Source organism: Bos grunniens, chromosome 6 (assembly GCF_055505025.1).
Source record: "Bos grunniens cultivar Pamir isolate PY7600 chromosome 6, Bosgru_T2T1.0, whole genome shotgun sequence".
Classification (NCBI taxonomy): Eukaryota; Metazoa; Chordata; class Mammalia; order Artiodactyla; family Bovidae; genus Bos; species Bos grunniens.
Window position 1 is genome coordinate 8,975,517 of NC_141170.1, and position 17,500 is coordinate 8,993,016.

Sequence of the window (17,500 nt, forward strand, 5' to 3'; positions counted from 1 at the left end):
CTAATCAGGACATATTTATATATCCTTACAAAAGCAATAGAGTATTGCGATGACCACTAACAGTTTATGCAAGAGAAGTTTAGCACCTCCTTCCATTAACACATTTTTCTATTTCTTTCCTGTTTTGATTCCTTTGATTCATACTTTGAATTTTATTATATATTAAGATTTTTTTTTGAGGCAAAATATCCTTTTATGGTGTCTTTTCAGTATTAGTAAAGGTAGTATGGTTAAAAATTGTTAGCAAAAGTTCACCAAACAAACAAAAAAAAAACTATAAAGAATCAGATTTGATAGATGGTTGCTCACTTCATAATTGTTTAAGAAAGGTATTTCTACAATGACTTATGAGAAATTATCAAATGAGACAGATAGCATAATATCTAGATAATTGGAGAGAAATTGCCTTTTTCCTGCTGATTCAGATGCTCCTCTTTAATTTTTGTAGTAAGATGTCTGGAGATGATGTAAGAACCCATTTTAATATTCGTTGTTCCTAATGAGCTATACTTTTGACAAGTCATACTTTATTCCAATTGAAAATTCTAATTTTATATGTCTCAAAAGTGTGAGGGTAGGGCTTTCAAAATCCAGAAGTCCTATTTTTAGGAAAAGAAACACTCTGCTGAAGTTACATGTGCTTTGGATTTCTCTTAGACTTATGAAAGTGTTTCAACCATCCATATATTAAACATTTTGAAATATCTGTAATAGTATAAGTAGTGTTAATTATTTTTCTTTAGAACCCTTAGCCTCTTCATAGATAGTTTTGTGCTCTAAGTTAAATGAGTTCTCTGGCATAAACAAGGCTAAATAAAAAAAGGCTTTAAAAAGGAATGCTTACTTTTTTTTTCTTCTTATCTCTCAGTTTTTATGTTATCAAGGAAGCCAAATGAATTTTCATTTTGGTGTAGTGAGTTTATTTCTCAGAGTGTAGCAGAACATCTTTCTTATGGTGCTCAATATATATTTGACCAAATATTTTAGCAGTTTCTTACAAATGCTGATTATTTAAATATTAGATGAATTGGAATTAGTGTGTGCAAATTGTCATTTATCTGAAAAATATGATTCTTATGTCAAAGGAATTTTAGGGTTTTTTTGAAAGAAAGTTTGGCCCAGTTTTCTTTTGCACTTATGTCATAATTATAATAAGCTATCTTGCAAATTTTAGATTTCATTATTTTAGGAGTTGACATCTAATATTACTTTTAAAATAAAAAAGAGTTATTCTTTGAGAATCTGTCTTGAAGAGCAGAAAAGCTTAATGACGCTCCCTTTCTCTTCTTTTAGGGGATGTTTATAAATAAATAGTGCATTACAAATGTTTAAGGAGCTTTTGAGTTATTTCACTAGAATGATTAATTATTTGTTTGCATTGGTAAGAAATGGTTCTGTAAAGAAACTAGAGTTTTGAGTGTAACTTTGATTATTATTTTAAAAATGTAGATATATATTTGTTCTAGTTATAATATTCTTGTGACTGTTAAGCTTTCTACTTCTTGAATATATTTTTGCCTGCTTAATATTAATCTTAAAAATTTCAATTTCTTAATTTAAAAGATAAATACTATGAGTTCTATAGAATCATTTTCATTTACCATTTTTAATGCAGAAAAAAATTAGACACATTTCTTAGGGGGAAAGAAGAAATTGTATAAACAGGTTCTCCTTTCCTTAATTAGCTTTACTTCTTATTAGCTGAGGATACAAACTACTCAGATGTTTGACCTCAGAAATGAAACATCTGTGAAAGCTGTGTTGAGCTGATATATAGGGGCATATAAAATTCAGATCTGTACTCATGTTGTTTTAGTTTTTTCTGTTGATAAATAGAAATTCTAATTTCTAGCAAGGAATAGGAGGTTGACAGTCAGGAGATATAAGGAGATTTAAAGAGATTTAGCTGATTAGTGTGTTGTTGCCACTGATAGCTGGTTGGCAAGTGAAATGTACTTGGTGGAATGAAAAGTCCCTCTTCCCCTTGTAGTTGATTAGAACTGCTTAAAGTTGCTTGTTGGTATAATTGGAGTATAAATATTAAGATTACTTAATAAGATATAGTAGTGATTTTGTTTACATTTCTAAAGCCAAAGACATTAATTTTGATATTCTGTGCATCAATTTTTTAGACCTCCTTAGCTACCTGTTTTGCTCAAGAAACTTTTGGGAAACAGTACAAACAAACTATAGGATTGGATTTCTTTTTGAGAAGAATAACATTGCCAGGTAAGAGACTAAAATGTCTTAACATAGAAAGTTGTTCGTTCACATCTGACGATAAGAGACATAAGCAGAAATGTGTAACATTTGGGTACTGTTTCTGTGTGAAAATATATGTAATCAGTAAATGTGTCTTAGGGAGGTTCTTTCATCAGCATCTATCGTGAAGACATACTGTTCATGTGTGTAAGGAAAAAGTTTATATACTCCCCACTCTACACTGTTTTTGACTGTTGCACGTTTTTTGAGGATAAACAATAGTTGCTTATAAAATTCTAACCTTAAAAACAAAATCAAATGCCATATAATTATCAACAGATATTGTACAAACTAAATGTGAGAAGACTGGAAAGGATTATTTTTTTAAATGTTATTTTGATTAGCCTCTGCTTCAGTTTTTTGTTTGAGAGAAAGTTGGAACAGAAGTATAATGTAGCTATGGAACTTCTGTGCTCTAATATGTGAATGCTGTTTTATGCAAGGCAGCATGAAATTGCTGGCATTTAATAGACCACTAAAATTTAGGGTCCCTAGGCACTCATAAAAATACAGTTTGAGCATTCAAGATGTTTCAGTTCACCATGCAAAGAAACTATTTAGATGCCAGTTGCAGCACATTTTGTGGGAAATACAGGGAAATAATAACAAAAAAGAGTGGTTTCTGTTTTAAGTTAGTTTCTGAACAATTGGGGCTTTAAAATGCTCTGTCCATTCACTTGTGCTTAAATTATGTGTTTAAAGTATTTTATTAAAAGCAGTTTGTCTTGATTGACTTCATAAACCAGTCCATCTCTCTCCTCTCTGAGGAAACACATGTGAATAAAAACAGTTGCAAGTGTAGTGTCAGATTCATATACTGGAACGTGAGTGATATAGTGGGAAGGGGTTTAATAAATTCTAATATTATTGAAATATATTAGTCTCTCAAATACTCCATCCATCAGACAACTCTCTATGAATGTTTTAGAACAGCTAATGAAAACTCTTGGTAATTGAACATATTCTGCATATCTCACTAGTAATATACTCTTATATTTTGATGGTTGTTACTCGACTACCAATGAAAAATAAATAAGAAGAAGATATAGCTTCAGAAGCAAATTCCAATTATCCATTACTAAGTTATTGTTCAGAAAGAGGTTTAATGAGAAACGTGTGTATTTTGTTTCATTTGCATTTTTGTATGTATTAAAAACTGAAAATCTCCTTTTTATTATTAGCTTATGGATAGGTTAATGCTGATATAAATAGAATATTTACCCCAATCACTAGCAGAATACATGTAGAAATCAGGTAATATATTTACTGAAAACTTACTTTACAACAGTTTCTTCAGAGATGCCAGCTGTACACAGAGAACCTCAGTATGTATTTAATTACTGTTTTGTTTCAGTGCTAACTAGCAGAAGCAGTAACTTTCTGTATTATGAATATTGTTTAATTTTTCTGATTTTTGAGTTCAAAGACTTAAGTAAAGGAGCAAGCACCTATTCAGACATTAAAAACATTTTAATGCTGATTCTAAACATTTTATATGTGTAATACATGTTGATGATTTCTAGTTCTTTGCACAATACCAGCCATTTTTGAATTTTGATGACTTTGTAAAAAGTATTTGTTATTTTTGAAATCCAAATTTATAATATATTTTAGAGTAGAAAGTACTTACTCTTATTGAATATATGTTTTAATTTTCCTGATTTTAGCTTTTATTTTGATGGGCAGAGTTCCAGAAAAAAATTTTTTTTTATATAAAAGCAGTTGGTTTTATTCTGTTTAGTGGATTTAAAATTATTGTATAAATATTAGTAGGAAAAAGTTTGGCTTGATTTGATATTATAGGTATATTAAGAAATAAGATGAATAAAGGTTTATAGTATACCCTTTGTATAGTTTAATTTTAATTCATTGTGCCCAGTGATTAATATTTGTATCATTTACTGAAACATTATAGGCAGCATTATTAAATTTATGGTATAGCAGCACAGGAGGCAAATCTAGTATTTGTTAGTATTCTAGTGAGTCTTCTATCCATTCGGTTCGTTAGAGGTATAATACCTCCTGTCCATCTATTGACATTCTCTTCATGCAAGTTTTCAAGGTCATTACTTTGCAAATACTCATCCGTGTTAGTATATTTCATGATCTGGTATGCTGTATAGTCTGGATGCAACCACTGTGCAGATTTTACTGCTTAAAATAGTGTATCTGTTAGTCAGAGATTCTGCTGATAGAGCTTCTTAAGAGCCTTAGTCAAAATACTTTCAGGAAGCTTGTGGGTACAGTCCAGTAAACAGCGTTCTACTGTGAAAAGGATTTCTAAGTCTTTAGTACAAGAAGTGGGCAGACTTGTGTTTTTAGTTCCATCTTGACTGTGCAGCACTTTAAGTAAGGTTAACCAAGGCACCAAGTGTACTTCTACAAGGTCACTGTTGAATCCTCTTGGTGGCTTTGATTCATACCAAAAGCAACTTACCTGTATTTTGTCACCTCATTTATTTATTTTTTTCCCTAGTTAAATGTCATTTCTTATAGAGGAGCAGGAGTAGCATTTTGCATTTAGGATTAGATTGCTGACAGTTTCCTCCTTAACATTCTTTATTAGTTAGAAATTTATTTTAATGGATTCTTGGTTTTTAAAAATTTTGCAATGCTGATTATTTGCAAATTCTTAAATAGTTTTATAGGCTTGTCACTTTGAAAGTATACTAGAAGACTTAATATGTTTTTGCTTGTTAGAACTAAAGGGAATATTAATTTGAATTCTGTATTATTTTGTTTCCCAAATAGGAGGAACTCTGATTTATTTTTATGTGTTAATAAGCCTAAAATTCAAATGTGGAAGTTGAAAATACATTTCTTGATACATGAAATAACCATGAAGTTAATATCATTTGTTGAAGCTGTAACAAGAAAAGTTGTTTGTTTTTTGGTTAACATTGTATATTAGTGGGTTATTAGTAATACACAGCTATTTTTATCTGAGGCACTAGAATATGTATATTAAAGAAAAACAAGCCAAGAACAACAAATAGTGTTTATTTGGAAAGGTATGGATTTAACAAATATTCCTTCAATACAGGAATATAAACCTCTCAGGTGGGAGAGAGTTGAATAAATGATTTTAAGTCTTGAAATTATGTTGTCAGAATTTTGAGTATGTAGTGAAGATGATACTTCTAAAGTTATAGATAGGATAGGGTCTAAATATCAGAATGTAAAGAAAAAAGCTTCATATTTCTTGATATGAAGTTAGGTTTATTGACCTTGAATAAAATGGTATTAAATGCCCTTTATTAAGTTTGCCTAAAATCTTTAAAAAGTTAACACTGTTTGAGGACTGGTTTTTGAAGTAAACATTTAACTAAAGAGTCTTGTTAGTAAAATGAATAGAGTACTGCCTGTTTATTTAGAGACTCCTGAAACTATATGACATTCTTCTGGTGTCAGCTAGCCCTTTCTCCCCTGCTTAATTTGAGACAGCATTGTAGGACAGTGAATTTTGAATTTAGATTTCTTAATTTTCTAGAATTTAATTTTCTCAATTAAATTTTCTTAAATTCCTTAAAAATTTAGATTTTTAAGATACTGGCTTTATACAAGTTGTTGGGTGAGTCTTCGTCTGTAACATTTGGTTTTTGTATTTGTAGAGCTCTAAGAACACTTCAGTCAGTACGCTGTGAGTGTTGGAAGTGTGTATATGTGGGAAGATGACGGGTGATAAACTTCAGTAGCTCTCATTAATGCTAGTGGAAGTTCCTCATGTAAATCCTGCAGGTTGGCAGATGGAACAGAACTACATCCAGATAATGGAAAGATTGTAATACAGACCCTACAAAACTTAGAGTTAAGGGTAAAAGTTGACTGGTTAATCTAGTGTTGTACTTTCTTTCCAGTTGCTAAGTTGAATGGTGTGACTAACATTCTCCAATTTTAGTGTTTTGCATTGGTATAAAAATTCATATCTATATAACATTTTTTGGTTTGTTTTTGAAGTGAGACTAGTCTTTTAGTATCTAAGATTTTGAGTTTTCCTGATTGGCAAATCATTCAGAAAGATACGTTTTTGGTGTGGGAGATGCTGATTAAAATTCTGTCCACCTTTGGAGAAAACAGCGTAATTTTATTAGGAGAAACAGTCTGAAATGTTAAAATACAAAGCATATTGAACTTGGTCTTTAAATTTTGTCTAGTCACTAATTGCATTGATAATAGAGAATAACGTCTTATAAATTTTTTATCCAGTAAATATTTTGCAAAATGGATGAAAGAATTTTAAAGATTGCCTTTTAGTAATTTAGAATGCTTTTATAATGTTTGTATGGGGAAGAGATTTGTGAAATCATCAAATAGATTTACTCTATTTTATGAGGGCTTTGAAGCACATATTATAATTAGTTTCAGTGTAATGCTTTGAACAGATATAAATGCATCATAATAATTTGTGATATCTTGGGTATGTATCCTACATCAGTACTGAATATGGCTGTCAAAATATTTATATTTTATAAGTTAAATTTGAAAACATGTAATTTTAAAATTATGTTCACTATCATATATAGTAACTGACATTCAAATTTAAAACTTCATTCGAATTGAAACCTTGAGACCATTTTTGTAGTGTGTTGGTAATTTGTGAGTTTTATTTAGAACCTGTAGAGTTTAGAAGTTACAGCAAAATTCATTATATGCAATAAGGTAAAGTTCAATTTTAATTTTTAAATTATATATCTTACTCCACACTCAAGTGCTTTATTGTTTTAGTCTCTGTATAAGAAAAAAAATTTAAGGTTTAAGATGTTTGTGAAAAAAGAAAAAAAAAGATGTTTGTGAATTAAAACTTTATTTATTTTCTTTTGTTTTGAAGGTGATTATAAATGTGGTTGCATGGAACTGGGGTAAAGTGTAAACCTAAATTCCCCACTGTTAATCTCTTTTGACAGCATTATTTCACAATCCCACTTATGTGAACATGCGGAATAAACATGCACATTAGGTTCAGAGTTTATCACTGTGACTTAATGTTCTGTGAAACTGTATTGAGTTGTTAAATTGTTCCTGTTTTTCTTATTTTTATATTCCATTTTATATTCTAGGAAGCTTGAATGTTACTCTTCAAGTTTGGGACATAGGAGGGCAGACAATAGGAGGCAAGATGTTGGATAAATATATCTATGGAGCACAGGTATGAAATGAATTTTATGATTATTCCAATACTGAATATACTCAGCTTACAAGTGCATAGACAGGTACATACACAGACCACACACACATAGGCTCTTTCTACCTTGATTTTTATATCATATGTAGGGGGCCGGATTTTACATTTGTGCTAATCCTTTTATTTCATCCTCCCTCAAAGTCGTGTTTGGAATGATTTGGGTCAGGGAACTGGGTATATCTTAATAGCTTTCATATGCTACTTGTATTACTAATATTACTGTCAGAAGTTTAATACATGTAGTAATAAATGATATTTTGATACGTAGTAACTGATTTTGGTCACATTCACCACTTACAGAATATATAAATTGAATGAAAATTATTAGGAAAATTTAATTTCATTTTAAATTGTAAGGACAAAAACATATATATGTATATATTTTTTATGCTATGAATTAATTTATTAAATATTTATAAGTGCTCAGATTTAATAGATATATCAGGAAACTAAGTATGACTATATATGAAGCACATACAGTTTTTTAACATGATAGTCATGTGTAGTGTGTTTTCAGAAGAAAGTCTATGTAGAGTAAGGAAAACTACTTGAATAATTATATAACAAAAAATCATTGGCAACATGAGCTTATATAGATATATAGATTTTAAAATTAAATTATGCTAATAGAAATATGCATAGTAATTAATGTACTTAATTATTGGCATTCTGTTTTTTGCTCTTTCTCCACTTTGAGTTGGTGTGTATCTTTCATTTCATCGTGAGGTGTTGGGGGTAATATTCATGATCCTCATTTAGTTCCTTGTTGGAGTTTGATGCTTTATGTGGAGAATCATAACTTGGTTTTGAGGAACTGTGTTGCTCATAAAAAAATGAATCTAGAAAATGAAGGCAGAGTTTTAAGCACTCTTCTGTATGAAGTTGGTCCTTAACAAATACCATTGCCTTAATTTTGGGTGGAAAATAGATTCTGAGTTATTTTCTGAAATATGCAGAGAAGGCTGAGGCTCGCATGGTTCTTGACGATGTCTGAAGGCCCTCGAGCTGTGTGTTTGCGTTGTTGACATATAGATTAGACTTTTAGGACTCCTCTTCACCTTCTCTTCTACATGTTCTTTGTCTCCTGGAAAAAATTTCGCCTGTGACCATGTGACTTAATATTTTATGCCTGTTCATTTTCCTCTTAAAAAATATGTCTCAAGTTTTTGTGTCTGGCTTTTTTTATTGTTGTTTCTTTCTATTTTAAACTGGTTATATTTAAAGTAGATAGTAAGGTAAAGAAAAATTATTGGGAAGAGGTTTGTGGAAAGCCACAGTCCTTGTTTCATTCACCTAGTTGGTAAACTAGGATTTGAAAAATGACAGTTTCTTTTCTCTTTGATCCATTAAAATCTATCTACATAGATACATATTTGATTTAAAAAAATGAGAACTAGATTAGTTAAGCTTCTAATGATATTTGAATGTAAAATAGAATAACTTTTTATGGTTCATAGATATATCCAGAGTTAGTGGAGAATGGGAAGTTTTTATGCATCTCAGAGTAAATAATATAACATTCAATTAATAAATTTTTTTTCATTTAAAAATTAGGGGAATATAATGTGTGTGGATTAGACTCTCTTAATTTTACCTTACTCCAAATCATTAAAAAATTTGATGTATTTAGTGTTGGTTAAAACAAAATTTATCAAATTTGTAATTTGATTTATAGGAATTTAAAGTTTATTAATATTATAAAATTATTATATAAAATCAATATTGGTATGAAATTCACGTAGTATAAAAACAAACATTTTCAAAGTGTATAACCAGTGATATTTAGTACATGTACGATGCTGTGTGACCATCCCCTCAAATCTTTATAGTTCTTTATAGTGTGTGTTTTATGCTATCAGGTAGCTGTTTAAAGTCAGCAGACATTAATGGGCAAATTTGTAGAAATTTTAAAAACTCCATCATCTTCGAGAATAGTTGAGTTTAATAAAATGTCTGTATTCATTTCTAATGTAATTCATATTTTGGGAGAAAGAGAATGTTACATGAGATTTCTATTTTGAAGGTACTTGTTGATTTTCTTTTTTGACAGTGCCTTACATTGTTTATATATTATAATCTCTGTAAAGCATATACCTTGGTTTATTAAAACAATGCAGTAAAGTATTTCTAGGAAGTACATGAACATTTTCATGAAATCATTCCAGGAAAGTAGGAATTCTGAGATGATAAAATGAATTGTCATAAATGTTTTCTGCTTTCCAGAGATTCTAAGTTAAATGCTATATAAAAATACAATAAAGTACAGTAGTTTCTTTTGTTAAAATATATGTAAACTTTTTTACCCAGACCAGAGAAGCTCTGACTATAGTTCTTTACTATAAATTGGGGGAAATGTTACTTTTAAAAACAATGCTTTCATAAACATTTTAATAGTGTTTAATAATGTTATATAATTATATAACTAGTCTTCAAAGTAGATTTGTGTTTAGAATCATTGTGGATCCTGTATATTGTGCATCTAATGAATACTTCAGATTTTTTTGCACATGCTAAAGGGTAGAAATCTTTGAGAAATGTTTTGACAAGCTATTTTGAGGGCATCAGTATAATGTATTATTTAGGTTTATGTTCTAGGTTCTCTAACTTATGTAATGTGTATGGAAAGAATTAAACATAATTGGGTTATTAAGCTATGAATCTGTTTTTTTTAAAGCATTTTTTATCATCCAGGAAGAAGTTTCTTTGTAGGCTAGGAACTAACTTAGATTCAAATCAAACCGATTGTTTTACCTTCTTCACTTTTTACCGTCTTCACTTTTTCTCAACCAGTAGCATTGAATTTTAGTGATAGTGTATTGAATAGTGTTGGTTAAAACAAAATCGAATTGACATCCAAGAAAGAACTCGTGAGGTGTTTTGTCAAAAACTAGTTCTAAGAATTGTATGTCCCAGTTAAATTCCCTGATTTTAAATTAACTTAAAATTTTCTAGGAGTCTTCAGAAAGATGTTATAGGCTATTTTTCATAGTGGTTGCAAGCAAACACACAGCACATAGTGTTTAGTGCCGTGTAACCTGTGGCTAACAGAGGCTAATAACAAACCTCACAGAAGGACTGGATGTTTCGTTTTTGTAGCTCTTTCCGCCCTGGAATCTAAGTGGTTTGCAAACACTGCTCTACTGAGTATAAACTCAATGAAGTGTAGTCATTTGTGAGGTAGGAGAACATAACTACTATTGTGTGCCACTGCCCCATGCAGATGAGCCACCTTGTTAACCACCAACAAAAGGATATGGTGCTCGTATGACAGCTGGGGAGACAGCAGATCTCGAACTTGGACTCCCTGAGACTCTGCTGTCTTTTACTTTGAATTTTTTTTCAGTTGGATATTTGCCAACTTGTAACTGATTATATTTACAGCCCTCTTTGCTGTTAGTGTTCCTTCTTAGAGGTTGTACGTTATGACTATTGTATAATCTATATGATTTAATTCATTTCTATATTTAAAATCTAAAGTAGATTATTTGTTGTACAAATAAGCAAGAAAAAAATGCCTGCGTTTTGGAAGTGAGCAACCTTTCATTAAGTTGTTTGTATTGTATCTGTTAAATTTTAGAACTAAGTTTGGAAATACCTTATAATATTGTTAAGTGCTGCCACAGTGTTTGTTATTTCAAGATTGCTATTCATTATTCTTTTGAAAATGGTGTCCATTTGATTTACCAACTCATCATACTTATTTGGTATAGTGATAAGTGAAGCCCATGAAAACAAAGTGCTATCTAATATTATTGTAGTTATCTACCAGAAGTCTTAAGGTTTATAAAGAGAAGAGTTTTTGTTTTTTTTTTTTTCGACAATGGTGAAGTTAAGATGGAAAATAGAGGAAATTTTTATCAAGAGTTTGTTAAGATGTAGAAGGATTGTTTGTTTGTAGAAGGATTTTATCAAGAGTTTGTTAAGATGTAGAATCACTTAAGAGTGTGATTTCCAAAAGTCATGGCAGAAAGATTTGGAAAGAAGAGGAGCATTTGGAGGGTCAATTAGGAAGAGGAAGCACAGGGCAGGATAGAGATGAAGATGTAAATAGCAGAAGGATAAATGGTGGATAGATGTTTGATAGAAGAGGGTATCAGGGACATGAGACATGGTGGTGGGTTTAGATGGCTGCAAGGTTGCCAAGAGACAGTTACTTCCAGCAGTTCCCTGGAGATTCTTCTCAGACTTCAGTTGTTGCCAAAATGTGTTACATTTCTGAGGGAGTTGTGCTTTCTGATAGTTTTCTGGAAGAGGGCTGGATTGATTGATGTGGTGAGAGACTCAGGGCTTTGAGGTGCTTGTATTATAGGCTCCCAAAGAGGTGAGTACTTAGAGGTCTGGCTTTGGTGTGCTGAAGCTGGTGGGTAGAAGCTCTGGGAGTCAGTGGCAGCTTGTATGAGTTTTGGCAGTTTGTGTGTTTCAAAGGATTGGTTCGTTTCATCTGTGTTTTCAAATTTTTGGCTGTGAAGTTGTTCATATTATTCCTTCATTATTCTTTTAATGTCTATGGGAATCAGTAATGATCCCTCATTAATTTGTGTCTCTTTCTCAGTCTCTCTCTTTTTGGTTAGCCTGGCTAGAGGTTATCAGCTTTTGCTTTTGTTAATTTTCTCTATAGTTTTCATCTTTTCAGTTTCATTGATCTTTGCTCTAATTTTTATTATTTTTTCTTCTGTTTGAGCTAAGTTTAAATTCCTCTTTTCCCTTAGTTTCCTAAAGTGGAAGCTTAGATTTTTGATGTTTCTTCTTGTGATTATACATCACAAGAGATATATATGTCACAAGATATATGTATCACATTCAGTGCTCTATACTTTCTTCTAATCACTGTTTTTGCTGTATCTTCAAGTTTTGATAGATTGTATTTTATGTAAGATGTTTTAAGTGTCTCCTGGGACTTCTTTTTTTTGACCCATGTGTTATTTAGAAGTATGTTTAATTTCCAAATATTTTGAGTTTTCCCAGCTATCTTTCTATTATTGATTTCTAGTTTAATTCCATTGTAATCTAAGAACATGCTTGGTATGGTTTCTATTCTTATAAATTTTGTTAAGTATGTTTTATGGCCCAGAATGTGAATGTTTGATGAATGTTTCATATAAACTTGAGAAGAGTGTACATTTTAATGCTGTTGGATGGACTGTTTTATAAATGACGCGATTAGATAAAGCTGATTGTTAGTGTTGTTCAGGTCAACTTTCTGCCTTTCTGCTTGCTTGGTGTATCAATTAATGAAAAAGAGGTATTGCTATCTCCAACTGTACTAATGGATCTGTGGGTTTTGAATTCCATACAGTTCTGTCAGTTTGGGCCTCCATATTTTGATATTCTGTTGTTAAGTGTGTATACACAAAGGATTATTATGTTTTCTTGGAGAATTAACCCCTTTATCATTATGCTGATCTTTATAAAACCTCATGATTTCCCTTATTCTGAAGTCTGCTTTGTCTGAAGTTTATATAGCTGCTGCAGCTTTCTTTTTGCTTGTGTTCCACAATATTTCTTTCTCCCTTAATTTTTAACCTGTATCTTTGTATTTAAAGTGTGCTTCCTATAGGCAACATACAGTTGAGTCTTGGTTTTTTGGAGTTTGTGTCTTGCAGCTCTTTCAAATGTAGCCTTCTACTCATACTGGAGGCCTTTTGGTGTGTGGTGAAGTATGGAGGAGGGGAAACATTCTGTACTCCTATGATTAAGTCACAGCCTTGTGTGACTTAAGCGTTTGTGTCCTTGAAAATGTCTTTTAATTAGTAGATTTAGACTGTTCACAGTTAAAGTGTTGATTGACATAGCTGGGTTCATAGCTTTCATGTTTGTTTTCTGACCTTGTGCTTATTTCCCTCCCCTCCTTTCTGTCTTTTCTCATTTTAGTTGAACATTTTATCTCTTCTCTTAGCCTGTCAATTATATTTAAGCATTCTTTTTTAAGTAATTGCTCTGGCATTCACAATATACATTTTAAACTAATCTAAGTCCACTTTCATACAATATTACATTGCTTCTTGCACAGTTCATAAAATATTTCATAAAAGAATATTCTCAGTTCATCTCTGCTGTCCCTGACATCAGTGTCTTTCATTTCATATGCTATAATATAATCACTCAATACATTATTACTGTTACTAAATAGTTATATTTTAGATTAATTAAGAATAAGACAAATAAGTGATTTTATTTTACCTTTTCTTGTTGCTTCTCTGATATGCTTCCTTTCTTTATATGGAACTGAGTTTCTGATGTGTATCATTTCCTTCTTCTTGAAGAACCTCTTTTAACATTTCTTCCTAGGCAAGTCTTTTGGCTGTGAATTCTCTCAATTTTTGTCTGAGTAAGTCTTTTTTCTTCCTTACTTATGAAAGATAATCTTACATTTGAAATTTTAGATTGGTCCTTTTCTTCCTTTCTGTGCTTTAAATATTTCACTTCATTCTTCCCTTACTTGTGTGGTTTCAAATGAGAAATTCTGTATAATTCTTATCCTTGTTCTTCTACAGATAGGGTATTCCCTTGCTCCCCTCAGCTTCCGCCTTCTACCTTTTCTCAAGATTTTCCCTCTGTTTTTTGTTTTGTGGAGTCTTAAGTATATCATGTGCCTAGGTGTAGATGTTTTTGTATTTATCCAACTTGGTGTTTTCTGAGATTCTTCAATCTGTGGTTTCGTGTCTAATTAATTTTGGCAGTTTCTTGGCTATTATTACTTCACATATTTCTTAAGTTCCATCTTCTCTTTCTGATATTCTAGTCACACATATGATACACATTCAGAGTTGTCCCACAGTTCTTTGATATTCTATTTTATTCATTCTTTTTTCTCTTTTCATTTCAGTTTTGTAAGTTTCTGTTATGTTCAAATTTGCTGATTCTTTCCTGGGTTGTGTCTCGTCTACTGATGAGCCCATCAGTTATCTTATTTCTGTTACAGTATTTTTGATATCTGCATTTCCTTTTAATTATTCTTTAGAGTTTCCATCTCTTTGTGTACTTTACTCACCTGTTCTTTCAGTTTTCTATCTTTTCCATTAGAGTCTTTAAAATATTATTCACAATTATTTTAAATTCCTGGTCTGATCATTCCAAAATCTGTCTAATGTTTGACTCTGGTTCTCATGCTTGCTTTTCTCTTCAAACTGCCCTTTAGTTTTCCTCCTAATTTTTTGTTGAAAACTAGACAAGATGTATGGACTATTCAGTTCAGTTCAGTCAATCACTTGTGTCCTACTCTTTGCGAACCCATGGACCGCAGCACGCCAAGCTTCCCTGTATATCACCAACTCCTGGAGCTTGCTCAAACTCATGTCCATCAAGTCAGTGATGCCATCTAACCATCTCATCCTCTGTCATCCCCTTCTCCTCCTGCCTTCAATCTTTCCCAGCATCAGGGTCTTTTCCAGTGAGTCAGTTCTTTGTATCTGGTGGCCAAAGTATTGTAGTTTCAGCTTCAGCATCAGTCCTTTCAATGAATATTCAGGACCAATTTCTTCTAGGATGGACTGGTTGGATCTCCTTGCAGTCCAATGGACTCTAAAGAGTCTTCTCCAACACCACAGTTCAAAAGCATCAGTTCTTTGGCACTCAGCTTTCTTTATGTTCCAGCACTCACATTCATACATGACTACTGGAAAAACCATAGCTTTGACTAGACAGACCTCTGTTGATATAGTAATGTCTCTGCTTTTTAATATGCTGTCTAGCTTTGTTATACCTTTTCTTCCAAGGAGTAAGCGTCTTTTAATTTCATGGCTGCAGTCACCATCTGCAGTGATTTTGGAGCCCCCCAAAATAAAGTCTGTCACTGTTTCCATTGTCTCCCCATCTATTTGCCATGAAGTGATGGGACCAGATGCCATGATCTTAGTTTTTTTGAATGTTGAGTTTTAAGCCAGCTTTTTCACTCTCCTCTTTCACTTTCATCAAGAGGCTCTTTAGTTCCTCTTCATTTTCTGCCATAAGGGTGGTATCATCTGCACATCTGAGGTTATTGATACTTGACCTGGCAACCTTGATTCTAGCTTGTGCTTCCTCCAGCCCAAGATTTCACATGATGTACTCTGCATACAAGTTAAATAAGCAAGGTGATAATATATAGCCTTGATGTACTCCTTTCCCCATTTGGAACCAGTCTGTTGTTCCATGTTCAGTTCTAATTGTTGCTTCTTGACCTGCATACAGATTTCTGAGGAGGCAGGTAAGGTGGTCTGGTATTCCCATCTCTTTAATAATTTTCCACAGTTTATTGTGATCCACACAGTCAAAGGCTTTGGCATAGTCAATAAAGCAGAAGTAGATGTTTTTCTGGACTTCTCTTGCCTTTTTTGTGATCCGACAGATGTTGGCAATTTGATTTCTGGTTCCTCTGCCTTTTCTAAATCCAGCTTGAACATCTGGAAGTTGTCAATTCACGTACTGTTGAAGCCGATCTTGGAGAATTTTGATCATTTCTTTGCTAGCATGTGAGATGACTATAATTGTGTGGTAGTTTGAAAATTCTTTGGCATTGCCTTTCTTTAGGATAAGAGCAGAAATAAATAGCCTTTTAATTAACTTGAGGTTTTATCTTAATTTGGCCAGGAGTTGGTCTGTGTTTAATGCTTACTGAAGCTTTAAATGCCAGAGACATGCAATTCTTTTAGTGTCCTTGTTTTTTTCCCTCCCCTGTCTTTTTGTGCATCTTGAACTCTTCCTTAGTTGGAGTGTGTGTCTTGCAGCTCTTTCAAATGTAATCTTCCACTCTTATCCTGGAGCCCTATTGATGTGTGGTAATGGCGCCCCACTCCAGTACTCTTGCCTGGAAAATCCCATGGACGGAGGAGCCTGGTAGGCTGCAGTCCATGGAGTCGCTAAGAGTCAGACATGACTAAGCGACTTCACTTTCACTTTTCACTTTCATGCATTGGAGGAGGAAATGGCAACCCACTCCAGTGTTCTTGCCTGGAGAATCCCAGGGACGGCGGGGCCTGGTGGGCTGCTGTCTGTGTGGTCGCACAAAGTCGGACATGGCTGAAGCGACTTAGCAGCAGCAGCAGCAAAGTATAGAGGGAGGGAAACATTCTGTACTCTTATGATTAAGTCACCGCCTTGTATGACTTCAGGATTTGTGTCCTTGGTCTATGACTTTAATAGGTATCTTTTAGCTTTTCTCATTTATGTGAGATAGGTGGGCTAGAAGGGGCTGAAGTTGGAAAATGCATGTGATAGAAGACTCTGATTAAGGTTTTTTCCTGGAGAGTATGCCTTTTTTTGGACAATGCTCTGGGCATATTTTACAGTGGTTACTTTCTCTTTCCTCCTACCAGAGCTATGAGGGTGTTTTTCTTGATTCTTCACCATAGGTAAAACCCATGAAAGTATGAGGGTATCCCAAAAGTATGAGGGTATCCCCAGGAGTTTCTGATCCTCAGGCTAGACCATGCTCAGCCTTCAGCAGTTTGCCAACATTACCATATAAGTATTTCTACTATTTACTGGTTCTAGTGACTTTTGTTCCAGGTAAGCAGGTTTTTGATGGTGACTTTCTGGATTCACTCCTCTTTCTCCGGATTTCAGGATGTCATTTTGCCCTACAAACTCAGGTCTCTGTTTTGTCTAAAAAAAAGTCTTTGATTTTCCGTTTGTCCAGCTTTTTTCTTAATGTAAGGACAAACGTGATGACTTTCAAACTCTTTACATGTCTGAGCTGAAACCAAAAGTCCTAGAACTTCTTTTGCTTTAATGTCTTTGGCTTTCTCATTTTTCTTTCTCAGTTTTTCACCACATTGATGTAATTCAAAACTGGTGCAAAGTTGTCATGTTAGGAGCAAAGATAAAAATCATAATTTTTCATTGAATGATATTGAAAAAGGAATATATGAACCGATAGATATTTGGGTTGCTAGATTAATGGAAAAGTGTTTACGCTTCTATCTTTCTTTTTTTTTTTTAATTTTTATTTTATTTTTAAACTTGACATAATTGTATTAGTTTTGCCAAATATCAGAATGAATCCATCACAGGTATACATGTGCTCCCCATGCTTCTATCTTTCTTATGAGTCCTGGACCAATTCATAGGTATTGCTGA

The 17,500-nt window shown here is 32.7% G+C and overlaps 1 protein-coding gene across 2 annotated transcripts in view; it reads left to right on the forward strand.

Annotated features, from left to right (window-relative positions):
• RAB28 (RAB28, member RAS oncogene family) overlaps window positions 1-17,500 on the forward strand; it is a 97,978-nt gene that overhangs the window by 2,642 nt on the left and 77,836 nt on the right. For both annotated transcript variants that reach the window (XM_086407488.1, XM_086407487.1), the window contains exons 2-3: window positions 2,133-2,229; window positions 7,320-7,408. In XM_086407488.1, the coding sequence (XP_086263614.1) occupies window positions 2,133-2,229; window positions 7,320-7,408 (186 nt within the window). The remainder of the gene's footprint in view (window positions 1-2,132; window positions 2,230-7,319; window positions 7,409-17,500) is intronic.